We start from the raw sequence: 13,916 nt of genomic DNA, 5'->3' as shown, positions 1-13,916 counted from the left end.
TGGTGCATCGCGAACGTGATGTTGTCGTTGTCGTCCATCATAAGTTAAAACGGGGGAGTCGTCACCTGCGCATGCGTCAGATGGCCATAGTGTGTCATTGTTTACAAACAAGCGTCTACCCATAAGCCTTTGCGTTTTAGCGTGTGTTGTTATCGTCGCTTGGGACTCAATTACTGCGCGTGCGCAGGTGACAACCCTCCCGCTTTAAATATTTGCTACCAGCGTTTTTCATTTATCTGACATTACCGAATACCACTGAATACGCAAAAGAAAATATAACATTGCCCTTTTCGCTTGGATAGTTAGAGCGGGGGAGTCGTCACCTGCGCATGCGGTCATAGCGTGTCAGTGTTTACAAACAAGCGTCTATCCATGCCTTTGCGTTTTTTGCCCGTGTTGTTATCGTCGGTTGGGACTCAATTCCCGCGCGTGCGCAGGTGACGACCCTCCCGCTTTAACAAACACCAACACGCACGATTGATTCTGTGCGTTATAGCTTTGACTGGAGAGGTATATGGGTTTTTTACAATTGTTCTCACCAAAAAGATGCTTCCAACCTGGGTGCATTTTGTCATATCTACAGTTCTTTGTAGTTTTGTACTAAAATAATGACTTAAGAATGACAAAGGGATATCAAACGTTTCTTTAGTTTATTTAAAAACAATCATATGTACACAAAACAAAAACACGTAAAATATCTGAAACGTTTTTTGCATGTCATTGACTTCTTCACGCTCATACAAGTCATATGTTACTATGTAAATTACTCGTTTTGACCCATGGTTTGTGTCACGAGGTCAACACTTCAGGCGGTGTGATTGCTGGGTTTGACGGGAACGATATTTTCTTCGACCGATGCACACGTTTAAATTGTTCTTCTCTTGCCCGGTCACATCAATTAAAACAGTTAGTTGACAATTTATGGTTTAACATATATTTTGGAAGGACGATTTTAGTCTGCCTTAGTATTACACGACTTGCGGCGAACGACTCGGAAAGTGAATTTGATAACTTACTTGGAACACAATATCACGTGACACTAAAACCCACACATGGTCCGTTACAAAATGCCGTCTTGTAAATGCAATGACGTCAAACACACACGGGATTACCTTACTTGAAGGGCAGTGGTCGGCCGCCCTTTAAAGCTATGATTGTTATTGGATTTTGTTATACATGTATTCTGAAACTTATGGTCGAATATCTGGGAATGAACCTAGTACGTGCGCCCTCGGATGACATTCGAAAATATGACCCACTGTCTATTCCTGACAGGGGAACCATCTATCAAGCCAGTTCTCGCATTTCACGTACACGTCCAGCTTTAAACTAAGTGCTGGGTCGTTCAACAAATCCACCAGGGCGTTGGCGTCATCCACAAGGACATCCCCATTCTGCGTGTCTAGTCGGTAATAAACTGAAATAAATAAAAACAAATGATAAAATATGACAAACTTGGACGTACGTTATAATATGTCAAGTGTGTACTTATTTTGGGGGAAGTAGTGGCCCTGCGTGTGCACAATAAATTCAATATTATGGCAGGTTTTGTGAGCATCATGTGCGTATGCGCAAGCGCAGTTGTGTCTTCAATAATTCCTAACGAGTCCAACGAGAGTACTTTGGCTGACAGGCATCTGAAGGTGTCAGTGCCAAGCAGGTAAAATTAAATAAAAGATGTTTGCTGTTAAGGTGTACGATGTTGTCAAACATAAATGTAGATGGGTTAAGTGTAAGTTAGTTATGCTAAAAAAAGTGTATGTTACTTAAAAAAAAAATGAAGACGACTTGTGTTACTATAACAACGTAATAACATAATAATTTTAGTTCGAACATAAACAAAAAAAATAATTTAATTTCAGACCATTCCTTATTGATGAAACTTTCTCAGATATAAGACAATTTAGGAAGTGTCTGAATTTTTTCCGTATATAACCATTATAGCTTGCCATCCACTTAGTACGTGCATGAGATATGAGTAAGAGGTAGAGTGTGTATTGTATTCCGTTTTTATTTGTATTTCAGCAGAGAAAAAGCTTCTTTGTATATATATATATATACAAGTAGTATACAATAATGACAGTATGGAAACACGCACAGTTATACGAAGCCGAAAAAATACCAGTGAATCGGGGCTGTTCATTTATTTAATTACATCGGTGCCACCCTCAATGCGCTGTGTACAGTTGGTTTTTCTATTAACATTCCTTTAATGGCTTGACGTCGCACATGAGATTAGTGTCCGACAATAACAATACTGAGATTTGATTTGACAAAAAGAACACCCTGGGCCGCAGCGTAATGTAGGTACAATGTCCCCTAAATAATTGAGCGTCGCTGGCATAACCCGCACGGTATCGCGTATGCGCTTGGGCACCCACATACAGTACAACGTAAACATATATACTCCACGGATACTAATCAAGATGGCAGCGCGTCGTTATCATAGCAACAATTCCAATTACTTGTGCCGTTATATTGAAATCAATCAATCGCTATGCTATTATCTTTTGAAGGACATTTTCTTTAATGATCGTCTACGCTCGGTTGAGTTTACTAGTTTGCCTATTCTTTCTGGTTTTTTTCGTTGCTAGAAAACGAACTTACCGCGCGAAGACAATAGTACGTATACCTATTGTCTGTATCAGTGGTAGGAAATGTTGTAAAGCGAAATAGGACACATTTCAGAGCTGGTCTTGTGTCGATTTTATTTATTCAATGTTGGCATAACAGTGTCGCTTTTCATAATCTCGACAATTCACACAGCGAAGTAACGTAACACAAATAAACCCGTGTTTCGTCAGCAGTTGTTATTTTGATTTGTTCATTGATCAGTTGCCCTCTCAACAACGACTGACAAGCTGTAATATATACCCCGACGACGATTCACAGGAGTCATGGCAAAGCAAACAGTGCCCCCATTGATTGCCGGGAAACTACGTGTTGAAAAAATGAATTTGATCTAAAGTTGTCGTCCGGGAGAGGGTCTTTAGCAAATGTCGCTGTTTGTGGTGTCAATAGTGTCGTGACAATTGTTTGATTTTCAGTTTCCTGACAATTAAGCATACACGCACAGAGAACGGTATAGATAACACTTTTCTCAAGTGCTATACAGTCTATCGTCACCTGGGCGCAATATTGTAATTGGCTCGGCCGGTCTTTTAGACAACTTGGTGTGCGGCCTACCTGTTGCACGGCAGTCACGGTTGTAATCTATTTTCTTCACACGTACTTTTGTATTGGGACAATCGATCAAATGATCTTGACGCTGGTACCAGAAATTAACTTAATTGTTTGATGGCCACTTTGATTGAACGATGCTGGCAGTTAGTTGTCACGGCGGCGTTCATGTGTCAATATCAATCGAAGTCTGAGCAACCCCGGGTGCTGAACTTTTGCATATTATATCAGCACAGTTGCGGGTATCGCACGCGATTTTGTTTTCTTACCATAACGCTTTTTTACGCGCTTTTGTGTTAGGTTGAAAAGAAGATAGATTCAGTTTCAAGCTGGTGTAAGATATTGTTTACCTGGAGTGAACATACGCGGTGTTCGATGCGTTGACAGAATTTGCCAGCTCATAATCCCAGTACGTGCCCCATGTCACAATCGTGCTTAAATAACCAATATTTCAATGTTTCCAAGCAACTCGGCAATCAGTTCGCAACTTTTCACCATTGTCGGGGTCAGGCGAGGTCAGAACGAGAGATTGTCTTGATAAGAATCAATATTATCCGTTCACTGGAAGATTTCAATTTATCGCCCACTCCTAAATTGGCCTCTTATATTATTTATGTTATTTCGTTACAGTTACAGGTCGTGATGAAGTTGTTTTAATTACCACGGTAGATTGTCAATAACTTATGCATATGTGCTAAAGCTGTGTCAAGTGTTTGAAGGCCAACTGTTTTTATCTGTTGCTGTCAACCCAACCCACAAATTTCAATTACACATGGCCAGTTTACTCACCGTCAGGGGGTAACTTAAGGTTCCTGATGTCGTCCTCGTCAAATGCTGTAAAATCGTTGAAATCTCCAGATTTCACCGTCTCCCTCAGACTGGTACCAAGTTCGCTGAGTACTGGTGGTTTGTCAGGTCCGTGTAACATCACATCGACCCGTTTAAGCACAGCAATTGTGTTTTCTCGGTACAACTTCATTGAGTCCAGCTCCAGGTCATCCATCAATTCCAGATTGGCTAGCTGGTCGCGCTCTTCCCTGTCCAACTCCGCCTCCATGTATTGTGGGTTCTGGGTAGGATCACCGGATGGTTCTATCACAGTGACTTGCCCGTTGTTACTGGTGAACTGCATGTTAATCTTTCGCCTGCGTTGGTTGTAGAATCCCCTTGGTGATGGCTCTGGCGATTCAAGAAAAGTGTCAGAAGAAATATGGGAATCTAAACTTAGACTGTCTTTTCTTTGGTATCTCCCTTTCTTCTGATATATTTTCATCCGTTTTCGATTGAATCTATCAGCCATATTAGCATCACGCGTACTTCTCGTTATCTCACCTGCTAAATGATAACCCCTCTCTGCTCGGGGAGCAGAAGTAGCGCTCGCTTTACAGTCCTTATCATCAGTAAGTTTTTTGGTTGTCTTAGAGTGGTTTGTAGGGTCGCCAACAGAACTCCTTAAAACTTCTGCACTCACCGATTTCTTAGATTTCGACCACGAATCCAGCGATGATCGAGCAGAATATCCCCCATTATCGGCGAAACGCACCTTACTCTTATGCAGAACTCGACCTAGCTGGCGCTTTGATTCCACGTCCTCGATATGACTGTCCATGTGTGAACCGTCGTGGTTGATTGGCAATAGGACGTGTTTCCTATGGTACACATCGGGCATTCGTGGTTCCTGGGATTGCCAGAATTCCTGGGCTAAAGACTCAAGGTTCTTGTAGTTTGCTGCTCCTCGGCGAGCCGCTGCCTGCCGTTCGTTTCGGAAGCGGGCGTCCTCTAGCAAACTGTCAGTGAACTCGGTAGAGATGCTGACCATTGCGGTAACTTTGTTATACGTCGATCCTGGTAACACTGTAACTCAACACAGCTACTAAACACGTTTGTCCTCAGTGGCGCAGACTGGTTTAAAAAGTTGCGACGAATCTTCTTAAAAGTCGACCAAACTTCCCCGCTCAACTATTCTACTAAGAAATCAGCGTACGATGCCATGTCCGATCTCACATCGCACGATCGCTGACGGTACTGAATACTGTGCGTCACCGTTGACTAGTGGTCTTTGTATCGGTCTCCGATCCAGTGACAATTCAAAATCCTCGACACGTACAGTGGCAATGCAAACAATAGACGCGTCTAACAACGGGGGTTGCTGGGTTCATTGGTATACTGACAGTAATATACGTGTCTATGCGGTTCATAAACATTCTTAAAAGTCTTAGTTTTACGACGTGGCGTTAGAGTTTACTATCAAAGCATGCATACCTCCACGATCAAAGCAAATCTATTCGAAATGCATGCATTTGTTTCGATTACAATAATATATTTCAAATATGTATATACATCGTATTATTTGTTTAAATACTAGTAATTAGGGACAAACTTGAACCAGAGCCGAGCCTCAATAAATATACTTATATACACATATCTCCGTTCCCGCTATTTTCCATCACGTATACGCAATTTCTGTTGTTAACCAAATTATTTTTGTATGAAAATGCGAACATAAATACCCAGTAACAGTAATAGCAAGTGTCTAATGGATATGCCCATCGCTCAAGGCGTAAATAAATTACAATGGTTTGTACTCTTGAATGGGTCGCTTTTTTTGCAATTTCTAAATGGTAAATCTTATTTGCTGACCCATGAACGAGGTCGTGTTCTTGTGTACGAAAGTGCTCATTACTTCATAGAAACTCAAGGATGACATCCACAAGCAATCGAGTCAAGAGCTACCATTCTTGAAGACAATTGCGTCGAGGGCGTGTATTTTCGAGAACTATCGTATAAAAGACTAATTTTGCTTCGCGTCAACATGCCGTATAAAATGTTCTCTACTTGGGGGGGGGGGGGGGGCACTCGATTTATTATTTAATCATGTGCATCGATGAATAATTAGACGAGACGGTGAACCACCACGTCGGCTTTAATATGTTGTAAAAGACTACATTTTATGACAAAATCTTCAAAACCCAAGTTCGTGTGAATACAAAAATAAGAACATGCCCAATACGAAAACATTGGGAATTACATACGTCTAACACTTAAAGTTGCTATAAATCGGGGTCTTGGAACTAGTATGTAAAATATGTGATAATCTGAATAATCCCACATTGCGGGAATATGCAGTAAAAGTTATATAATTTTCATCGATTTTCAACAATGAGTTCGTGAGCTCGCATTCGTTTTATACATACTGTTGCCTTCGACACGGGTATTGCCTCCGTAACAATGTATTGACACTATCGGTTACTAGTTAAAGCTAAATGGTTAACATGATATATGTTAACACAAATGTCACGTGACATTTCGGAATATGCTTAATAGATGTAATAATACATTTGACAGTTTTCTGGGTAATTATAGATATCATGCATTAAAATATGTTTGAAATTGATTATTGTTATTAAATTATGCATGCAATATATTACATAGTGTCAGTCATCTAACTGTGAAGTCATCTACTAATGTTACATGCTGTAAATGTCAGGGTAAATTGTATCTGCCATGGTGGATATATTATACGGTGTGTTGTGCGCATGTCATGGTTTGTTTACTTGACAACCAGGTAGCTAGGCTGCCATGTCAATGGCGTAAGTATGTCACCCCGGGTTGTTTTATTATTGCCTATTCTGTGGCCGTGCCGCCTCAGAGGGTGATGAATGTTGACATCGTGCCAAGAATGTTAGATGTACACCGTTCCTATTAGTGGCGCCCCTATCGACAGAACGCTTCTATTTCGAAGTACCAGTACTAGTATAAGTAATTGCAACCTTTGTTTGTTTTTATTAGTAACTGAGTGGCATATCGTTCCGCAAATAACACTATCTTCTTTAAAATATCAAGCAGCTGGCCGGGATAACTGTTTTTGACGAAGGACTGTGATTTCTCATTTGAGAAAATTAAATAAAATTAAAACCACTGTAGTTACATAGAGTGTTCGTCTTTTATAAATATTTGTATAGAGTTTTTCACCACATGGGTATATAAATGCTCAATTTTGTTAAGGCTCAGTGGCACCTTTCTACTCAGTTTTAGGTAACTAGTGTCCCAGGGCTCCGGGAGTCCACTACTCTGGACGAACAAAGAGCGTTATTTGAGAAGATATCGAGGTACCCGGCTGAATGATACAGTGATATGTCAAAGCTGGCCCGGTACATGTACGAAATATTAGAGCGCAGTATTCGTACAACGGCTAACTGTCTCAAATTCATTTTGAAATCTAAGGAAAAAAAAGATGCAACTTTGCGATATTATGTATGTGATACACAATTGTGAATGTAGGACGCCCTCAATAGACATGCCGAGAGTATCACTGTCACTGATATCATTGCAAAGTCGCGTTAGCGAAACACCCGATCCTGTCCGAATCACGCTCTTCAAGCGCACTTGTGTCTACGAGTTCACGCCATTCAACAGTGTGACCCCGTCCGTATACACTGTGATATATACGGGAAATATCACACTTTTCGAAGGACTGACCCCATCGAATGTGTACGCCATGTTATACGGGAAATATCACACTTCTCAAAGGACTGACCCCATCCAATGTAAACCCCGATATACGGGAAAATATCTCACTTTTCGACGGACTGACCCCATCCAATGTACGCCTCGTATACGGGAAATGTCACACTTTTCAAAGGACTGACCCCATCCAATGTACGCCACGTATACGGGAAATATCACACTTTTGAAAGGACTGACCCCACCGAATGTACGCCACGTATACGGGAAATATCACACTTTTCAAAGGACTGACCCCACCGAATGTACGCCACGTATACGGGAAATGTCACACTTTTCAAAGGACTGACCCCATCCAATGTACGCCTCGTATACGGGAAATATCACACTTTTCAAAGGACTGACCCCGTCCAATGTACGCCACGTATATGGGAAATGTCACACTTTTCAAAGGACTGACCCCATCCAATGTACGCCTCGTATACGGGAAATATCACACTTTTCAAAGGACTGACCCCACCGAATGTACGCCACGTAGAATACGGGAAATATCACACTTTTCAAAGGACTGACCCCACCGAATGTACGCCACGTATACGGGAAATGTCACACTTTTCAAAGGACTGACCCCATCCAATGTATACGGGAAATGTCACACTTTTCAAAGGACTGACCCCATCCAATGTACGCCACGTATACGGGAAATATCACACTTTTGAAAGGACTGACCCCACCGAATGTACGCCACGTATACGGGAAATATCACACTTTTCAAAGGACTGACCCCACCGAATGTACGCCACGTATACGGGAAATGTCACACTTTTCAAAGGACTGACCCCATCCAATGTACGCCTCGTATACGGGAAATATCACACTTTTCAAAGGACTGACCCCGTCCAATGTACGCCACGTATATGGGAAATGTCACACTTTTCAAAGGACTGACCCCATCCAATGTACGCCTCGTATACGGGAAATATCACACTTTTCAAAGGACTGACCCCACCGAATGTACGCCACGTAGAATACGGGAAATATCACACTTTTCAAAGGACTGACCCCACCGAATGTACGCCACGTATACGGGAAATGTCACACTTTTCAAAGGACTGACCCCATCCAATGTATACGGGAAATATCACACTTTTCAAAGGACTGGCCCCATCCAATGTACGCCACGTATACGGGAAATATCACACTTTTCAAAGGACTGACCCCACCGAATGTACGCCACGTATACGGGAAATGTCACACTTCTCAAAGGACTGACCCCATCCAATGTACGCCGAGTGTGCGGGAAATATCTCACTTTTCGACGGACTGACCCCATCCAATGTACGCCTCGTATACGGGAAATATCACACTTTTCAAAGGACTGACCCCGTCCAATGTACGCCACGTATATGGGAAATGTCACACTTTTCAAAGGACTGACCCCATCCAATGTACGCCACGTATACGGGAAATATCCCACTTTTTGAAAGATTGACCCCATCCAATGTACAACCCCATATACAGGAAATATCACATTTTTAAGGACTGACTCCTTGTATATTGTTTTTACCCCAGAAACAATTTCAAGATATTCTATAAAATTATACAATAGTTTTTGATAGTTAAAATAACGTTTTTTAAAAGTTATTAACTTAAACACGACGCCAAGTACGGACGACTGACGACGACGAACAATTATATAGATCGCTTTCGTTGATGCTTAGAAGTGTTCTTCAAAGTAAAATAAAATGTTATTTCTGGTACCGTATGGGATTGTATTTCTGGTGGTAACAATTGACAAAACAGCATTCGTCAAGCCTAATAATAAAATTTATATTTACTTTTGACAAAATCAACAAAAATCGTTTATCCGCATTTCAGAAATAGCTATCTACACCAAGAAGTTTTTCACCGGCCGACTTTGAACTGTACATAAATATGGCATAACAACCACGTGTGTGAGCTAAACGACCCTTTCATATTTTCGAGGTAGTATCCTATATGCTCTCCTTTACATTAATTCATTCACTGGTTGATTAAGAAGGAACAAAACTTTAATTCTGCTGAACATTCCCTAGAAATAAAATCTATAAATATGTCCAGAAGCGTTTACTAGTCTATGGTTTAACCACAGTGGTTTAATCCTCTCCTGGCAGTTGAGATTAATCATTATAGGTATCCTGCGATTTAGCCTTATGCCCCGGACTTCATTTGTTATTCGTTTCATTGTAATTGTTCCTAGAGGCCCCCAAGCGCCATGAATAAGAGAGGAAGGCGGGAGCCTCAAGTGTCATGGCGCACCAAGCCATTCGCAAAGGACGCCGGTAGCCAGCGAAGCAATGAGTGCATCCCGGAAGTCGAAGACACGGCGTTTGCATGCACACCGTACCTGGGGTGTAACATAAACTTAAACTTGTGCGCATGATATTGTGCTTCTGGGTGTACCAAACGACACAAAAATAAAATTCCTTCGATGGAGTATCAGCAACTGATATGTTTGCAGCCACGAAACGTCTGCAGTCTTTCTACTTCCGGGGAAATCTAAGAGTTCTGGGAAGGACTGATCAAACACGCCATGATTTTATTACTAGTATTACATTTTTTTATGAGAATGAATACGCGGCCAGCACTGCAGTTTTTACATGTAGCTTGTATTATTCAACGTAAATAATATCGTGCACGTGATAAGGTAAGTTTCATTTAGAATCACTCATACGTCTGTTGGTTGATAGATACGCTATTCACAATATTATCGTGAACTTGTTGGCATCGAATCTTCGGACAATCGATCTGATTGGCATCACCAGAGGCAGTTGCATCTGATGTCACTGCTCCGTTTGAGCCCTGTGATTATTGGGTGCATAGAGTGCATTGATTCTTTGCTTGAAAAAACGGCAAATAAGATGGCCTACTGCCGTAATTTCAGACTAGTAAATTCAGTCTGAGCAATAATTTATGTCAAGAAAAAAGATTTGGGTTTTTGTGAATGGTCTAACATGTCAGCGATCTGTCAACACCTCTGGCAAGAAAGCAAAACCAACCTACCATATTTCACTATTTATGAATATCATAATACTACAGAAGTGTCATTTTGTCATTTGTGTTCAAATATTTATTTTGTGTGGGGAGCCTTTGACAATGTTGTTCAAACACTGATTTTTAGTCACCGTTTCATGCGCAGCTTAAAAATGGAAGTACATGTATAGTTTCTTATTTCCGGTTTCCTTTACATCTCTAACATTTTCTCAGAAATTCTGCGGCAGATATCGATGAAACTTTGCAGGTTGATGAACAAGTCTCTGTTGAATATGCACATAATTTTTTCTCCAGATCTGAAAATCCAAAGATGGTAATGCTAGGCTTTTCAGTGAGTCGCGACCTTGATCTGAATCAGTGACAGAAATGGACCACAGTCTGTTTTTTTTTTTTTTTTTATGAAAAATTAACGCTGAAATCTTGTAATAATTGGTCAGAAACTGTAAAAATTACATCCATTATAAAAAGCCATTACTGAAATACCTGGTCAAAAAGTTGAATATTACCATTACGAATTTCAGTGGAAACTGTAGAGGGGTGTCAGGGCTGCAATTTGATGGGAATTATAGTGGTGATACTGAAACAAACCCAGGTCCTGGTATAATATACAAATAATTGAATTAAGAAAAAAGTGAAGTTGTTATTAAAGGTACATCAAGGTTTACTCAGATTTATAAATGCAGTTTGATGAGCATGTATACATAGTTTGGTATTTTGGACATGGTCAATGGAAGTTTTCAGTTATTAGTACAATAATAGATTGAGAGAAATCACTTGATTAGTTGTACCCACATAGAGTACATATTAATTCACCTCTTTGCAGATGTTCCATGTATTATTTTAACACAAGTCTAAATATTATTTGTTTAAATATTTTTTTGTTGAAGCATAGAAAATGCATTGTGTGACATACCCGTAATTCCAAATAATTAACAAAATGATTGCCTATTATTTATTTTCTTATGTTAAACAATTGTGCATATTGTTTATGTGCTTGTGTAAAATAATTTTTTACAATGCAAGCTGTTGCTCATGTCTACTGTCATGTATGCTAATATTCAATGATGCAGGGTACCGTAAATATTCTAATCCTGGCGTCAGTTTTTTGACATTTGAAATATTGTTCCAGAAATGTTGTGACATGCAATGTAATATGCTAAAAATACACACTCAAAATCCCTAGAAAATTCTACAGAACATGAATATGATAAATAAAATATGCAAAGAAAATATAAAATTTAATTTCCGACAGACAGGAAAAACTTTTTTTGCCCATTGGGGTGGGACTCAGAGTTGTTTTGTTACGTCACCCGGGACAGTTCATCAATTACAAAAATAGATTCTGTTTTATTGATGTGCTTTGCTTCTAAGAGAGTGAGCCATGGTATTGCAACAATCAGTCTGCTTGTTGTAATTTTAATTAGAAAATTGTATCTCTTCACTTTTCTAGATGATTAGGAGAAAGTCAGTTTATCATAAAAAAAGGACTAGCCTGAGAAAGGTAACGACCATTACCTATTCATCAATTTCTACTCAAAGAAAAACATTTCCTATTGGAAACAGCTTTTCTGGTAAACGAAAAAAAGAATTCAACTATCCAGAAGCAAGTAGTGATGTTCATGATCATCCATGTAAGTACAAACTACTAGAGGCTTGACTTTCTACTATTGATATTTAACACGAATATTAAATTTTGAATGTATTTTTTTTGCATAAATATATTGTATCTCTGTACATTGTAGGCTGGAAACACACAGTTGTTGAGAATAAAATGTTTCCCGGTAATTATCAATCTGTTAGTGTTCCTTGCTAGTAGTGTCCACTGTAAGACTACCATACCACAAACCATACTAATTTCATTACTACATGTACCTTCTAAATTTTCTAGAATTTTTCATGTGAAGTTATGTACAAAAAGTTCAAGCCTTCAAACCTTGAATCAGTGTACAATTTATTATATTATATTATAACATGTTCAATTGGCTACTGTACATACATTTAATAGTTGATCATTGACATCTTTGTGTTTTGTCCTACTCAAAACTTTTTTTAACAGCTCTTCAGTGTACAAAGAAAAAGCGATATCAGACATCTAAACAGAATCTAGTCAATGCTTGGCAAAATATTAGAGAAGACTTAAGGACTACTGCCATTGAGACACATTGTCCATCAACCTTTGTTTGCAGAATGTGCAGGGAGGACTGTATTAATACAATTATACGCTGTCAGGATTGTGGTATTAATGCCTATTATTGTGAGAGTTGTTGTCAAACTATACATTCAATGGTACAGCTCCATGTATGTGAGCAGTGGAAGGTACGTTAGTTTACATGCACAATTTATAATACACAAGTGAAGTGCTAAAATCTGTTTATCCCAGATAAATTTGACTAGGTCACTATACTGTGAAGTTATAACAATTACAATAATACAAATAGTGTCAGTGTGCTTCCTTAGCCCCTCAGTGATTTTTCAATGCTTTGAAAACAAATTGTTCGTCAGTTTTTACAACAAAATCAGTTTAATGTGATTTTGATTGATGTATGTTAAAGTGGCAATAGTTTTTTCAACATTTTTTATTGTCTAAAAATATCCATATCAAAATAACAATATCTTACCGAAATATTGTTTTAGAAACAATTGCATGGGCAAAGTGACTCTAGACCAGGCTAATGTCTTGTGAAATGTAATGTGAAAACTAGGGATTGAGTAATCGTCATAATGTTTGTTTGTCATGCCATTAAGATATCATTAGGCCTTTAAGATGGCAATATATTTGACATTTTGCCCAGGTTTGCTTGAAAAAATTGGATTCCAATAGATGGCACCATCTTGAAATGCAAAAATTAATGCATTGCTTCGGTTATCTTTTTTCACTTGTAAGTGATTTAATGTACAATGTATCTTCTTGTTTGCATACATAAGGAAATTTAATTTTTTCACTAGGATGGGTATTTCAGTCCCTATATCGTGCCAACCGACTTCATCCTGGTTGACGAAGACTGTGAATGCTCCACTACCTACCAAAGAAATTTATTGGTTATTGATAAAATAGGTTTGTATTTGTTGTTTTAAAATGCATATTTTTATTTGATTGGTTCACTGTATTGGTCATCCAATGTTAAAGCCAACTGACTACTCCTCCATTAATTCCTTTGTTTGAGGAACAGTTATTTCTTTTCTAGTTTAATTGCCTGATTGTCATGGTTATTATAATTATTGTATAGGTTAAACCATTC

At 39.2% G+C, this 13,916-nt stretch overlaps 1 protein-coding gene and 2 long non-coding RNA genes across 3 annotated transcripts; 2 read left to right on the top strand and 1 right to left on the bottom strand.

Moving 5' to 3' along the window:
• Positions 1 to 633: 633 nt before the first annotated feature.
• LOC102802546 (uncharacterized) lies at positions 634 to 5,212 on the bottom strand. The gene is made up of 2 exons (XM_006817549.3): positions 3,970 to 5,212; positions 634 to 1,417 (listed from the first exon to the last, which is right to left on the bottom strand). The coding sequence occupies exons 1-2, from the start codon at positions 4,997 to 4,999 to the stop codon at positions 1,263 to 1,265; spliced, it is 1,185 nt and encodes a 394-aa protein (XP_006817612.1). The 5' UTR covers positions 5,000 to 5,212; the 3' UTR covers positions 634 to 1,262.
• A 3,601-nt stretch (positions 5,213 to 8,813) lies between these two features.
• Positions 8,814 to 12,803, top strand: LOC146738328 (uncharacterized). The gene is made up of 3 exons (XR_014930543.1): positions 8,814 to 10,330; positions 12,128 to 12,308; positions 12,734 to 12,803. It is a non-coding gene; the product is annotated as an uncharacterized LOC146738328 (long non-coding RNA).
• Positions 12,804 to 12,901: 98 nt separating this feature from the next.
• Positions 12,902 to 13,709, top strand: LOC146738327 (uncharacterized). The gene is made up of 2 exons (XR_014930542.1): positions 12,902 to 12,993; positions 13,624 to 13,709. It is a non-coding gene; the product is annotated as an uncharacterized LOC146738327 (long non-coding RNA).
• Positions 13,710 to 13,916: the final 207 nt, after the last annotated feature.

The sequence above is a fragment of the Saccoglossus kowalevskii genome, chromosome 9 (genome assembly GCF_978046115.1).
Source record: "Saccoglossus kowalevskii chromosome 9, keSacKowa6.1, whole genome shotgun sequence".
Classification (NCBI taxonomy): Eukaryota; Metazoa; Hemichordata; class Enteropneusta; family Harrimaniidae; genus Saccoglossus; species Saccoglossus kowalevskii.
The sequence above is the reverse complement of the archived record's forward strand: the minus strand, read 5'-3'. Positions and strand labels throughout refer to the sequence as shown.

Coding starts and splice junctions, on each gene's coding strand:
- LOC102802546 (XM_006817549.3), bottom strand. CDS start 4,999: ATGGTCAGCATCTCTACCGAGTTCACTGACAGTTTGCTAGAGGACGCC. Junction 1,418..3,969: donor CCTTAAGTTACCCCCTGACG/GTGAGTAAACTG, acceptor TATTTATTTCAG/TTTATTACCGACTAGACACG.